The following is a 15,880-nucleotide window of genomic DNA, read 5'->3' as shown; positions in this document are numbered from 1 at the left end:
GCAATTATCGACCGTAATGGCTGATGCTCGGCCACATACAGCCGATAACCGTTTTGTGTAATTGGGCCTTAAGAGACTGGCAGGGAAACCCACAAGTACCCCCACTTCCGATTGATCTGTGACAGGTACCACTCCTGTCACTGACACCTTTAAGTGCCGCCATTGCTATATATGGTCAGGGGGTTAATGGCAGACAAAAGTGTGATTGCTGCTGTCTGTCATTGTACCGGGTACAAGCACTTTAATGTGTGCAGTGCTACTCTCACTAAGGCAGCGCCGCACACATTAAAACCCCTCTACGTCAGGAACATGTATACACCCTCCAACTGTATGGGGAATTGGCATTCGGAATGTAAATAAACGTATGGCTGACATGAAGGGGTTAAAGACTCCTTTCACTTTACCATAAAATGTACTACGAAACAGAAAAAAATATATTTGTGAGAAAAATTTAAAGGGATTTTATTTTTACACCATTTACTTGGCAGTAAAACGAATATGTTTTTTTTTTTTTTATCCTGCAGGTCAGTACAAATCTGGGGATAAACAGTTTATCATTCCTGATATGTTTTACTTACTTTAAAAAATAAACCGTGTTTGAAAAATGAAAACTAGGTCATCATATAGTCATCATATTCTGACCTCTAGTTTTAAAGTGACTCTGTACCCACAATCTGACCCCCCCCCCCCCCAAACTACTTGTACCTTCGGATAGCTGCTTTTAATCCAAAAACTGACCTGGGGTCCGTTCAGCAGGTGATACAGTTATTGTCCTAAAAAACTTTTAAACTTGCAGCCCCGTGGCCAACGGCCGGGACTAAGAGTATCTCTGCCCTAACTTTGCACCACCCCTCCGTCCCTCCTCCCCAACCTCTTCATCATTAGGAATGCCACTGGAACATTTTCTCCATGTTGAACATTGCACAGGTGCCTTAATGATCCAGCCCATGTTCAGTATTCACACAGCTGAGGAATAGGAGACAATCTGCCTGGAGCATTCCTAATGATGAAGAGGGTGAGGAGGAGGGACAGACAGGTTGCGCCAGCCTAATGCATACACAATCTAAGCCCCTACAAATACTGCATCACCTGCCAAACGGACCCCGGGACAGATTTTGGATTAAAAGCAGCTATCCAAAGGTACAAGTGTTTAGGGGGGGTTAGGTTGTGGGTACAGAGTCGCTTTAATTTTTTTGCCTATGGAGTGGTGATGACCCAATTTTTAGAGTGTAATCTTTAGTTCTTATTTGTTATAGCGTCAAATATATTGGGCTTTTTTTTTAGCATTTTATTCTATTTTAGTACCAAAAATTTGCGATTCTCATGTTTGGTATTATATTTTTCCTCTGTTGGGTCAATAATGTTATATATAATTTATTCCTTATACAAGGATACTAAATATCTTTATTTACTTTATATATTAGTTCTTGATTTTAAAAATGGGAGGAGTAAGTTGAACTTTTATTAGGGGAGGTTTATACTTTTAAGTCCTCCCAGGGGATATTTATATGCAATCGTTAGATTGCTTATACTGATCAATGTATGCAATGCTATATCAGTGTAATCGGGGCTCTGTAAAACCTGCTGCAGCAGATTGTACAAGCAGGTCCACTATAGCATCTATAGAGAGCTTCTGGCTGTCATGGTACCCCCCCCCACACACACACACACTTTTTATCTGCGCATTATCAGTCAAAACAGTCTTTATTACAGAGGAGCAAAGTGAAGACTGGTTTGCTGAGTCCTATTATAACCTATGGAGGGGGGAGGGGCCAAGGGGGATGAGTGAGCTGAAAGACACCCCAGCTGTTTGGAGGCAGTCTGGGCAGATAAAATGCTGGATTCAAAGGTCAGAAAGGTCAGCTTTTTAAGCACAGAGGGAAACTCTTTTGCTTAAAAAAAACCCTTACAAAGTTTCTTAAAATCACTTGAACTACTCATACTTATTGATTCCTGAAAAGTGACATTTAAATGAGAGTTAAAGTGAATGTACCAGCAGTATATTCGCTTTAAGTCTTTTACATGGATAGAATGGTGCTGGGAAGCCGGTGCTGTGGTCCTTATTTTCTTAACCGTTTCCTGTGTACAGGGCCGTTCTGTTCCCAGGGCTGAAGCACTGGAGGCAGGCCGGCCGTCCCCAGTGGGAGGAAACCCCCGCCCCACTAATAGAGCCGTATCATAGAGGGGCGGGGGTTTCCTCCCAATGGAGGCAGGCCGCTCGCCTCCAGTGCTTCAGCCACAGCCGGTGTCCAGGAATAGAATGGCACCCTATGTGGGAACCAGGCCGCGGTTGAAAGAAAGGACCACGGCACCGGCTTCCCCCCATCGTCACTGTTCTATTCATGTTAAAGACTTAAAGTGAATGTACTGTAATGGTAAATTCGCTTTAAGCTTTAAATAATTTCCACACTGATATTTTCAGCACCCAACATAAATATGACAATACTTTAATATCCAGTGTCAGTAAAGTTGAAGGTTGCTGTGAACAGAAGCTACTGAGATTAGGAATGACGCCTACAGTCTTTAATTGGAGAATGCATTTCGAGATTAAAGGAACTCTGTCACCTCCAATAACCCTGCTCAAAACCCTGAAGTCATCTGTAAGTAGGATAAAGGATGCCGATTGCAAATCTGTAATTTGTAGCTTTCTACTCCTTTGTACTTCTCTGGTGTACTCCTACAGACTGGGCATGTTGAGGCATAGAGAGGACTACTTAGCTCAAGAATAGAGGGGACTACTTAGACTCCTTCATTTGAGGCTTATAGCAAATCGATGCAAGAACATAGAAAGATAAAAAAGATCTATTATTATTGCAGTTAATAAAATCAGTTAAAATAAAATCAGCGTTGTCTACTTAAATGCATAATCTAATTATACACTAGGTACATCACTTTTTTGTTTTTTTACATGAACAGATCAGAGCGGGGATGCCGATGCTGCGGTCCTTTTCTTTTAACTGGCTCCTGTGCATGATGCTGGTCTATTACCGAGCCCCGACCGAGCATGAGGTACTGGGGATGGGCCCACCGGCCCCATTGTGACGAAATCCCCTCCCCAGTGCTTCATGCCAGGCTGGTGCTCAATATTAGATCGGCATCATACGCTGGAAAGGGCGGTTTAAGAAAAGGGCGGCAGCAGCAGCAGCATCCCCGCCCTGATCTGTTCATGTAAAAAAACAACATTCTCTTTAAGTGTAGCGGTGTTTCGAAGGTGACAGAGTTCCTTTAAGTCCACGCATTTGAAGAAGACCTGTAGTCAGTTAAAAAAAAGAGTTTTTATATTTTAAAGCCCTTATTTCAATGGTGTTTTTTCTTTTCTTGATATTTCCTCTGCTTTCCAAGATATATAGTTTTACTATTTGTTTGACTATTTGTACTTTTTAGCCAATAGTCAGATGAGTGGGAATACTATTACAAAATGGGATGTGAGTGTTAGGCTAAGGAGATGTGGATATGAGGCTGAGGGGATGTGAATCATGTTCCGCAAGTCTGCCATTGTGAAGCTGCAAATCACATCCCATGGGCTCCATATTTATACCCTGTTTGGAAATAAAACTCCCGCCCAACTGACTATTAAGTGAAAAGTTGGCACTGAAGCTACAAAATGATCTAAAAAAACTAAAACAAGAAAAACAAACAAACGAAAAAGAACATTGAGTTTCTATATGTAATGCAGGGCCAAGAACCAAAAGTGTCACAAGGGTCAAAAGGATAACATTATAGCTCATAATATTTTAATATATAGCTAATACAAGATATTAAATTTAATAGAAGCGAATGAATAAATAAAACAGAAAAAACGGTGCATAATTTATAAAAGAGAATTTTCTGTATATAAATATACAAAACTGAAGAAAATATTTGGTGACCATTAGAATAAAAGCCAACACCAGGGACTGATCTTGGATCGGTTGAAATTGCTGAGAAAAGCTAAGCAACTTCATAGTGGCCAGTGGTTTATTTGATGGCTAGGTTGCCAAAGAAATAGAACTGCAAATTTGCCGACGACTCTTCAACGTTGTGTCTGAACTGGGTTGTTACAACTTTGATAAGTAAATCCAGTTACTATAAAAAAAAAAAATCAAGTTTGATAAATAATCAATCAATGTGCCAGGGTGTGGGGAGCAGCATCAATGCAAAGTGAATATACATTAAGGAATGTGATCAGTAAATACAGGGCAGGCTGTGTCTAAGGCCCTATTGCATCAAGCAATTATTGGCCTTATTTGTTCGATTATCGGCCATTACGGCTGATAATCGATTTATGTAATAAAAAGCAACAATCAGCTGACATACCAGCTGATTGTTGTCTTTCAACAGGTTGAAAGACTAACGACTCGGATAGCAACAATCTGCTGCCATCGCTCTGTGTAATACCTCTGCTCCCCGCAAACCTCCGTCCCCACCCCGCCCTTATCTGCTCATTGCCGGCGCATGTAATATCGCCGACAGGTCGGCCCTCACTTGCTCCTGCTGATCACCCTGTGTAGTAGGAGCTTTAGCCATGTTGGACAGACCAGTGGTAGCAAGAATAGTGGTAGAATAGATGAAAACCAGACCTTTTAGAAACAATATGGAACATAAGACAGACATGAAGTTGGGGTTAATCATAGTGCAGTTAAATAGGCACACTGGCTATTACCATCAGGACATTATTTTTCAGAGGTTACCATAGACTTTTAATTTAATTTCCTATGTCACAGAATCAAGCGCCCATTGGCCATCACATGTGGTAGTTTTGCCCACATGTGCCAGCTGCAAATATATACTCTACATATCGAAGCGACATGGTCTGCTCCCTTCAGACAGGGAGAAAACTATTGGGCTGTGTCAGCATTGAGCTAATAGTGGACCAATTGGGTAAGAAATACCATTATAGATTCTGGGAAATCTCTTCAAGGGGGTATTCCCTTCGGATAAAGTTATTCCCTATGTACAGGATAGGGTATAGCCATCTGATTGGTGGGGATCCAATTTCTAGAACCTCCAAGAACCCTGAAAACAGGGACAAAATTGTTTCCAGATTCAAAGTTGTATGTATTGCCTGTCCTTGGCCAGCTCTCCTTTCGTTCTTTATGAGTCCAACAAACATTGTTAAGCAAAGAATCCAGAACATTTTAGAGGGCACCATTAATTCTGGGGACAATTGTGTAATTGTAACCACTCTCGGGATTTGTGTAGGTGATAGCGATCGGATCCCCACTAGAGATGAGTGAAGCGGCCGAGGTTCGGGTTCGTATGAACCTGAACTCTCGGCTTCTGATTCCCGCTGTCTGCCCGCTCCGTGGAGAGGGTGGATACAGCCAGAGGACCGCCTGGAAAACTGGGATACAGCCATAGCCATAGGTTGTATCCCAGTTTTCCAGGCGCTCCTCGGTCTGTATCCACCCTCTCCACGGAGCGGGCAGACAGCGGGAATCAGAAGCCGAGAGTTCAGGTTTATACGAACCCGAACCTCGGCCGCTTCGCTCATCTCTAATCCCCATCAATTAGCCTGTTATGCCCTATGCTGTGGATGGGGGGAATAACATCATGAGATGGGAATACCCCTTTTAGGTATGTTCACTACAAAAATTCCAACTAACCCTCCCCCAGATCATCCCTTTATTTCCATGTTCATTTTGTTAATTCCCCAATTGGTCAACACATTTGGGGAATCCAATGCTTTAGGCCATGGGCTTTTCTGCCCATGACACTCTCCTTTCTCTATAAGCCATTGCCCTTGTGAGATAACACCCTTTTCCTGTTTTTTTTTTTTTTTTGCCACACGTATAATAAATAATAAAGTTTCAGTTGCTGTGCCCTACAATTTTGCATATGCACCTGACACATAAAGAAAAAGGATGTCAGCAAGACTTACTCTAAAGTCTCCGAATGCCAGTTTCCTATTAGGAGTCCTGTTAGGGGCCAATTCCAACAATCACGTGAGAGGGAGGCATTGTCTCATAGTAATGCAAAATATTCAGAAGTAATCGGAAAAACCTTTCAGGGATAGCACTTTCTGGAGAATTTATCATTGGAGTCATATGGATAGTTGTACTTTTACATGTATTGCCTACGGATTAGAAGACTGAGAGTCCTGTGATCCCCATTTCTTATTACATGATCACATGTACTACCACTAAGCCAAATTCCAATATAATTATGCATTAAAGAGGAATTGAGCCACAGGACCACAAATCCTAGTGACAGATGAGCCCCCCCCCCCCCCCCCCCCCCCCCATGACTAGAGATGGATCCACCTTTTATAGCCACCAATATTCAAATGCAGAATGACTGGACTCAGCATGCTTGATTTGCACTCATCTCTACCCATGACCATAAATTTACAGGAATAGGTGATGTTTTTCATGGCATAACCTGTTTAACAAATGACTATAGAGCTGTCCTGTAACAATGCCTTTTAGGCTGAGTTCATGAACAATGTTACATTAAGCTAGTGTACTGTACTGGAAACTAGAGAGGTCCAGCTACTGTACATTCTGCCACCTCACACCATTATCCAGTGAATAGGACCAGTGTTTTGTTACTTCTTGAAGCCTCTTCATGGTATTGCCCACGTACTCTAGTCTGCAGACCAATTTCTGGCTATCATTGCATACACAACTGAAGCACGACTCATAACTAGAGATGAGCAAACCGGGTTCGGGTTCGAGTCGATCCGAACCCAAACGTTCGGTATTTGATTAGCTGGGGCTGCTGAACTTGGATAAAGCTCTAAGGTTGTCTGGAAAACATGGATACAGCCAATGACTATATCCATGTTTTCCACATAGCCTTAGGGCTTTATCCAAGTTCAGAAGTCAACGCTAATCAAATGCCGAAAGTTCAGGTTCGGATCGACTCGAGCATGCTCGAGGTTCGCTCATCTCTACTCATAAGTAAAGAGGATAGACCTCCAATTTAGCCTCCATTGCCATCTTGTTTTGCACCATTCTCCTCCTTAGTGAGGCCTTCACATGAGCACGTGCAACCAGACGTACTCCCCTCCCAGGACTTACAGTAGTTAGACTCCCCCACTACTCATTCCAGATACACTTAGCCTATGTTCACACAATGTCAAATTTGAAATTGGAAAAAAAAAAGTCTGTTATTGCCGCGATTTAACTGACTGCAACGGCAATGTATTGAAGTCAATGGAAAGGCGGACGTCCACTGCACACAATATATTGAATAACGAACGTTTTTACTGTGGATGTCAAAATAATGAACATGACCATTATTTTCTGACATCTTTTGCAAACAGCGGACGTTTTTTTATTAGTTGCTTACACACAGTTTTTCTTTTGTCACCGTTCTGTCTCCGTTTTTACTATTAAAGGGGTTATCCAGTGCTACAAAAACATGGCCACTTTCTCCCTACTGTTGTCTCCAGTTTGGGTGGGGTTTTGAAACTCAGTTCCATTGAAGTAAATGGAGCTTAATTGCAAACCACACCTGAACTAAGGACAACAGTAGGGGGAAAAGTGGTCATGTTTTTGCAGCGCTGGATAACCCCTTTAAATCCAATAGACTTTTTAATTAAAACACACCCAAAGGCCAATTAGTAACCCCAACCTAGAATAATGTACCAACAGCCGTCATTGCACGGCCAGACAGCTAAATGACATCCGTTATTTTAGACTGAAAATGACGGACGTAATTTTAAACTAAGCTGAAAAAAAACGTGTGAACATAGCCTTACATTGTTTTGGTCTTGAATCAGTGGTACGTCCAATTCTCTGGTGTCCAAGAGGCTGTTTTTTTTTAACACAGCAACACCAGGCCACACATGGTTAGTGTTACAGCCTGTATGGGCATCATGTGCTACCATGACCTGTAGCATCTCCGGACATCTTTGGTTGGCAATTGCAAATGTAGCCGCCAACAGTGGATCTTGATGATTTGCATGACTAAGGGCGTTTAGTGTGGCAGAACAATGAACACACATTATTAACTTCATTAATAGCATGCCAAGGTGTGTAAGGGCATCGATTTCTTTTTGTGTTGCTCACACTCAACACTGAATAAATTAAGCGGTTAGGGAAGAAACAGAGCGCTGCACCTCACACCTATGGCTGATACTAGTGCCGCTTGGCTAAATAAAAAACACATCAGAATTTTGTGTATGAATTGATCAAGCCATACTGCCCCATGTACCTCGTGCCGGTATCTGATACACATGGGTCCCTACACTAAGTCCACACCGTGCCAGTCAGTGGCCACCAACCCCGCAGGCGCGCACAGCCAGGGAACGGGGGCCATGGGACGGCCCTGCGACCCCCATGCCACAGGACCAGACCCAAAAACACCACACCAGAAACCCGGCCAGCACCGCCGGCGGAGAAGGTCACCCCCAAGCAGCACAAGTCTGGATAAGGTATTGCGCTCACCATAGCTGCAGCAAACAGAATGGGAAAAAAACAGGAGGGATTAAAACCATGTGCACTCAGGTGTCTCCTGCTAATTGCGGTCATGTGGGTCTCACCAGGAGGAGTGCAATACACGGAGAAAAGAGAGAAACAAAATGTGGCTCTCTCTTTTCTCCGTGTATTGCACTCCTCCTGGTGAGACCCACATGACCGCAATTAGCAGGAGACACCTGAGTGCACATGGTTTTAATCCCTCCTGTTTTTTTTTCCCATTCTGTTTGCTGCAGCTATGGTGAGCGCAATACCTTATCCAGACTTGTGCTGCTTGGGGGCGACCTTCTCCGCCGGCGGTGCTGGCCGGGTTCTGGTGTGGTGTTTTTGGGTCTGGTCCTGTGGCATGGGGGTCGCAGGGCCGTCCCATGGCCCCCGTTCCCTGGCTGTGCGCGCCTGCGGGGTTGGTGGCCACTGACTGGCACGGTGTGGACTTAGTGTAGGGACCCATGTGTATCAGATACCGGCACGAGGTACATGGGGCAGTATGGCTTGATCAATTCATACACAAAATTCTGATGTGTTTTTTATTTAGCCAAGCGGCACTAGTATCAGCCATGGGTATGATGTGCAGCACTCTGTTTCTTCCCTGAGCCACATTTTGTTTCTCTCTTTTCTCCGTGTATTGCACTCCTCCTGGTGAGACCCACATGACCGCAATTAGCAGGAGACACCTGAGTGCACATGGTTTTAATCCCTCCTGTTTTTTTCCCATTCTGTTTGCTGCAGCTATGGTGAGCGCAATACCTTATCCAGACTTGTGCTGTTTGGGGGCGACCTTCTCCGCCGGCGGTGCTGGCCGGGTTCTGGTGTGGTGTTTTTGGGTCTGGTCCTGTGGCATGGGGGTCGCAGAGCCGTCCCATGGCCCCTGTTCCCTGGCTGTGCACGCCTGCGGGGTTGGTGGCCACTGACTGGCACGGTGTGGACTTAGTGTAGGGACCCATGTGTATCAGATACCGGCACGAGGTACATGGGGCAGTATGGCTTGATCAATTCATACACAAAATTCTGATGTGTTTTTTATTTAGCCAAGCGGCACTAGTATCAGCCATAGGTGTGAGGTGCAGCACTCTGTTTCTTCCCTGAACCACTGAATAAATTAAGATATTTTGAATATTTTTCCCCATGTTTTTTTTATCATCTGCATCAATAACATGTCTGTCGATCCTGTGATATCCATAATGCCACGACTATTCCTTCTTGGTGTTGTAATTTCAATGTTGAGGAGTGTATATATAGATGGATAGATTTAAAAAGAAAACAAACCATAGACCTTGGTGAGGTATCTACTAAACAGAGCTAATTGACATGTTAAATACTACTAGAAGACAAAACATTATAAGTGACTGGTAAATCTTTGCTGTAATTAACAAGGCTTTTCTATTTTCTGATTATAATTATGATTGTTTTCCATCACAATGCTTTTATATTTCATGATGAGTAATTACTACTGTTTTCTATAGCAATGCTTCTGTATTTTGATTAAATATTATTGATTTAATTACCAAAGCTTTTTTATTTTTTGATAGTAAGGGAAATGTGTCAGAAAATCACCTATTGTTTGAACCCTATTCCAATATTAAGCTATGTTCATACAGCGTAAAAGTACGGTTGTTGTTGCCATCGGCTATCTGCCTATTTTTCTATGGGATCCCGGCGGGAGCGAATACACATAGTATACGCCCCGGCCGGGATCCCATGCGGTGCTGCAAAGAACTGACATGTCAGTTTTCTGTGGCCGCAATTCAGTGAATTGTGGCCACAGAAAGACCTGTCAGTTCACACAATGAAGTGAGCGGCTCCGGCCGCTTGCTTCATTGTGTGCTATGAGAGTTCTAATGCGGGCGCGCACTAATGTGCCGGCATCAGAACACTCCGACCGGAAAGATCATCCGGGATGATCTTTTCAGAGACCGGCTGTTCCATGACCCGGCCGGGTCACAGAACGGCCGGTCTCATACGCCGTGTGAACATAACCTTAAAGGGGTTGGCTACTTTTTAGTAAAATTGTTCAGTATACAGTATTAGTAACTGTACTGACAGCAGCTCCCTGTGTGCCTCATAGAGCTTAAATCAGACTCCCCTCCTCCAGGCTGGGCTGCCTTGGTCTGTGGTGAGTCTTTCCATAAGATGGCTGACATGGAGGAGCATGTGTCCATGCCCCGCCCCCAAGTGTCCAACACTGAGCCTGTATATGCCTATGGTGGACACTGGGGGGTGGGGCATGATCACATGCTCCTCCATGTCAGCCATCTTATGGACAGACTCACCACAGAGCAGGGCAGCACAGCCTGGAGGAGGGGGGTTCGATTTTAGCTCTATGAGGTACACAGGGAGCTGCTGTCAGTACAGTTACTAATACTGTGTACTGAACAATTTTACTATAAAGTGGCCAACCCCTTTAACTGCTTGTCAACCATCCATTTACTGAAAACATCTGTATAGACTCTGCAAGGATGTTCTCAAAAGTCCTTGAAGAGTTTTACAGCAGACAGGAGATTTTGCTACTGCCAGAGCAGGGGGCTGGGCTGGCTGTCAGTGGCAGCCGGGCTCTACAGAGAGAAGCTATAGGTGGTGTATTACCAGTTTTCTGGTGATCACGTGATTGCCACACAAAGTATCTGAAACTGCTGGTAGAATTGAGCGCAACTTGAGCATGCTTGAGTATGATCATTCTGCATTTGATTGCCGGTGACTGAAGAAGTTAGATGCAACCCTAAAGAGTCCTGCAAAACATGAATACAGCGATCGGCTGCTGATGGGTCTTAGCAGACCCAGATGAGCTCTGCTATGAAAAAATAATAAAAGGCTCAACTACACTTCTAGCCCCACCTCCTATGTATATTGGCTTTATAGAAATGACTGTAATGGATAGGGGTGCAATAAAAAAAAAAGAGAAACTACCATCCCTGTGCTATTTGTTAAAGGGGTTATCCAGCGCTACAAAAACATGTCCACCATTCCCCCTCTCTTGTCTCCAGTTTGGGTGGGGTTTCAAACTCAGTTCCATTGAAGTAAATGGAGCCTAATTTCAAACCGCACCTGAACTGGAGACAAGAGAGAGGGAAAAGTAGTTATGTTTTTGAAGCGCTGGATAACCCCTTAAAAAAGAAAAAAAAAGACAATTTGTCTTCTGTTTTTGTTTCTAAACATCTATTCAGCTAATCACTGGTCATAATGGTGACCTACCTTGGACTGTGTAACTATAGGGGTGTAACTATAGGGGGCACAGAGATAACCGTTGCATTCAGGTTCTGGTGACTGAGGAGGCCCAACATCCCTGTGCCACATAAGACGATCCTAGTATTATAAATGGCACATGGTAGTCACAGATAGTACATTCGGATATGGGAGCTATGCCTTTGTCTCTGAAATCCTGCAGTTTTCCATCTAGCCACCAAGCCTAATAATAAACTTATACTTCCTGCTCTGCAAAGATTGCTTTTTGGTGTTCTCCAAATTATCATCACCGACAAGATTACAGTGAATGGTGACCTGTATATGCCCCATTCACAATAGGTAAACCCAACCTTACAAAGCGACCTCCACATAGGTCAGAGAACATGCCAATGTATATAACGTAAATAGCAGCGCAGGCAAGATGCCCGTCCCCATGATCACATGTAAAAAAAAAATTAAATAAAAAAATAAATAAAATAAATACTTTTTTGTATTTTCTTTTGTTTTCTATAATAATGCTTCTACGATTTCTGATGGTTAATCCTTATTTCTTTCATAATCAACAGATGAAAAGTTCCTGGAAAACCACAGTTTAGCCAAGAGTGCTCAAGAGAAGGTCAACTCTGCCCTCCTGGAATACACAATGTGCCACTACCCCCATTGTACGGACAAGTATCGCCTACTTCTGCTGAGGTTAGCTGAAATTCGATCCATCAGCATGCAAGCAGAAGAGTATCTTTACCACAAGCACCTTAGCGGGGAGGTTCCCTGCAACAACTTACTTATTGAAATGCTCCATGCCAAGCGGGCTTGAGAGGCCTCATTCGGAAGTGACTCTATACTAAAGCCTTCAAGAGATTGCTCAGCCTAAACAATCCAGGGACTCTGCAAAGAGCGAGATCATTTTTATCAATGCTGCCTGTCCAGAAAAAAAAAAAAATCTTTGATGTATTTAACCTATAGTATTGGAAAGTTTCAGATTTATTTTAATATAATTGTGGCTCTTTAACTGAGTGTTCTATTATGTATAATGGCTTTTTAATATGCCACTGTTTGTTGTGTTTTGTTCATGACAATCTAAATGCTTCTTAATTAATTAATGTGAAAAGAAAAAAAAAAAAAAAAAAACAAGAAAAAACTACCGCTACATGTGTGGGTGACCTGTAGGTATGTTTATTTAAAATAGTTGTAAGATCCCATTTTATTGTTTTAATGTATGTCCAAAGTTAGGCCATGTTGGTATGTTCTGATATGGCTCGGTTGAATCCATTTTATTCAGATATGTCGTGAATGTGTTTATAATTCGGCACAATACGTCTAAAGCACATATTTTAAAGGATACAACAAATAAAAGACTATTGTATTATGTAAGTTGGGTAATTCTCTCCTTGAATACCTCCAGTAGTGGTTGTTGTTTATTTTATCCTTATGCTATAACAATAAGCATGTGTTTTATATGCACATTATTGTGAAAAACTTAACGTGTAGTGTTACCTAAATGTACAAGAACGTAACACAGTACTTTCTTATATTGTTTTTCTACATACTGGGGAAGTACGACATAGGGTGTGCTGGAAGTTTGTATCTATCTCTTCTAGAACCCATGTTTCTAAGAACATATGTGTTGGCATAGAGATTACAGATGACGTTTCAAAATAGCTACACTTATAGGGAATCTGTCAATAGGTGGAAGCCTTAGGCTGCATTCACACGTTCCGGGAAGTTGTCCGTGCTCACGGATCCGTGCGCACGGACAATTTTACAACCCATTAATTCTATGGGGCTATTCAGATGTTCCGTGATTTCACTGATCCGTGATCCGTTCCGTTAAAAAATAGGACATGTCATTACTCGGAATGGATGCTTGGAAAGGATTCCCCATAGAAATCAATGAGATCCCTGTTTTTCACAGATGTACACGGATGTGACATCGGTGTTCATCCGTGTTCATCCGTGAAAAACACGGATGTGATGTAATCAATGTCATTTAAAATGCTGTAAGACAGATCCGTGAAAAAAACGGACACTGATGCAAAACGGACTGTTTTGCACGGATCACGGAGGTAGCTGCCGGACCACAATCACGGACCGGGAAAATCACTGAACGTGTGAATGCAGCCTTAAATGAGAGCAGCATAAACTAGTGTCAGAAATGCTGAACAAATCGGGGTATTACTTACATATTTTGGTCACCAGTTCTCCTAATATGTAGGAGAATAGGATTCTTGACACACCCCTCCCTATGGCTGTTGATTGACAGTTGACTGCCTATATACAGCATAACTGCTAATCAGCAGCTAGGGGCGGAGTTTTCTGCTTCTCATGAATAATGAGAACTACTAGGCTCATGCACATAATGGAGAGGACTACTTATAGTCCATGTTATTCAGGAGGAGATCTCTGAATCAGCTACATAGAACAATGTAAGTGATCATCTCCTATTACTGTTCTGACCAAAACCCATCTGGTGCCTCTGATAAGAAGTAACACAGTGGAAAAAGTCTAATAAACTCCCACTGTGGTTCAATGATGAAAAGGTCCCCTGATGAATCCTGCAAAGTAAAGATTGAGAAAACATGTTGGAAAAGTAATATGGTGAGGATTTGGTTTACGCACATCAGGACACTTTTTTTTTAGATATGGGATCCTATGAATATTATTTCTATGAGTGGGAAGGAAAAATCCATGACCAATCATTTTTTTTGCAAAATAACACTGACAGTGAAACATCTGGATAAAAGAACAATATCTGCGGGAAAGAATGAAACAAAACACTGCAATCGAATGGCACAGATGGGAGTGTATCGAAGTGCAATAACACCTTTAGTAGACACAATGGGTGTTTTCAATAAATGAAACAAAAGTTATAAATAAAGCTTGGCATCGAAACAAAGCAGGAACTCCAAAGCAAAAAACTGCACCGATAACACCAGTCCTGCAATATCACTGCAGTCTTCAAAGTACCTGTGATTATATCATGGTCACATGACCATTAGTCCAGAGGTCCTGCACCTTGTTGCAAAACTACAATCCCCATGATGCCATGGCATGATGGGAATAGAAGTTTTGCAACACCTGGAGAGACGAAGGTTCCTCATTCCTTCCATAGAAAACTTCTACTGCTCTGGACAGTTCATGTCGTGGACAGAGGTGGCAGCAGCAAGCACTGTTTCAGACTGGAAAAAAACCTCAACTTCCTGCAGGACATACAGCAGATTATAAGTGATGGAAGACTGGAACTTTTTAAATAGAAGTAATTTGTAAAGAAGTAAATCTATAACTTTCTGATACCAGTTGATTTAAAAACTTTTTTCTCCAGAGTACCAACTTTCTTCCAGAGCACAAACTCAGGTGGAAGGTTAGAGATATGTATGAGAATATTGGGTACATCTCATACTCTTTTATATTGTATATGGCATGGCTTCCCAAACTAAAGACTTGGGTAAGACATGTGGGTAGATATTACAGGCTGCGGAGGTTAAATTGTCCAATTGCAGCAGGAATATGCCCAAGGCTGGGTTCACACTATGTTTTTGAAATTCATTTTTTCATCCAATTTTGCAACAAAAAAAAAAGATGGAAAAACTGGTGCAATTGTGTATCCGATTTGATTTGCTTTTCCATTGACTTCCATTAAAAAAAAGTGGATCAAAACTAGTGATGAGAGAGCATGCTCGTCCGAGCTTGGTACTCGTTCGAGTATTAGGGTACTCGATGGTACTTGTTACTCAGACGAGCATCTCGCGATACTCGAGACAATGGCATCTTCCTCTTTCTGCATGTTTGGCGGCTTTTTTTCAGCCAATCATCATGCAGGAGAGTCTTTGGAAGCTCGTAGCATCACGTGGGAACCCTACATGTCAACAGCAGCGATTGGCTGGCCAGATCAGATGACCTGGGCATATAAGAATCTGGTCCGGCAGTGCTTGTGTCAAACGTAGGCTGGAAGAGATTAGGGACAGAGCTGCTGATTGTCAGGGAGAGCGTTAGGGAGGGAATTAGCATTCCTGTAGGCAGGGATACTAGAGAAAGAACCCAACAGCCCTTGTAAGGTCTTACAATTTGTATTTTTTTTTTGAGTACTCCAGACTGCTGGCTGGGACTTGCAGTTCAGCTACCACGATCTTAGCTACACACTGTTGTGATCGACTGCTGGCAGAAACAGAGTTAGGAAGGGAATTAGCGTTCCTGTAGGCAGGGATACTAGAGAAAAAACCCAACAGCCCTTGTAAAGGCTTAAAATTTGTATTTATTTGGGAGTACGCCAGACTGCTGGCGGGGACTTGCAGTGCAACTAC

At 42.7% G+C, this 15,880-nt stretch overlaps 1 protein-coding gene across 2 annotated transcripts in view; it reads left to right on the top strand.

Annotated features, from left to right (window-relative positions):
* The window catches only part of NR5A1 (nuclear receptor subfamily 5 group A member 1), a 127,833-nt gene extending 114,880 nt beyond the window's left edge, over positions 1-12,953 (top strand). For both annotated transcript variants that reach the window (XM_069985876.1, XM_069985875.1), the window contains exon 7: positions 12,149-12,953. In XM_069985876.1, the coding sequence (XP_069841977.1) occupies positions 12,149-12,396 (248 nt within the window). In that variant the 3' untranslated portion in view covers positions 12,397-12,953. The remainder of the gene's footprint in view (positions 1-12,148) is intronic.
* The last annotated feature ends 2,927 nt before the right edge of the window (positions 12,954-15,880 follow it).

This window comes from Dendropsophus ebraccatus, chromosome 10 (genome assembly GCF_027789765.1).
Source record: "Dendropsophus ebraccatus isolate aDenEbr1 chromosome 10, aDenEbr1.pat, whole genome shotgun sequence".
NCBI lineage: Eukaryota > Metazoa > Chordata > Amphibia > Anura > Hylidae > Dendropsophus > Dendropsophus ebraccatus.
Note: the sequence above shows the minus strand (reverse complement) of the source record. Positions and strands in the feature narration are given on the sequence as shown.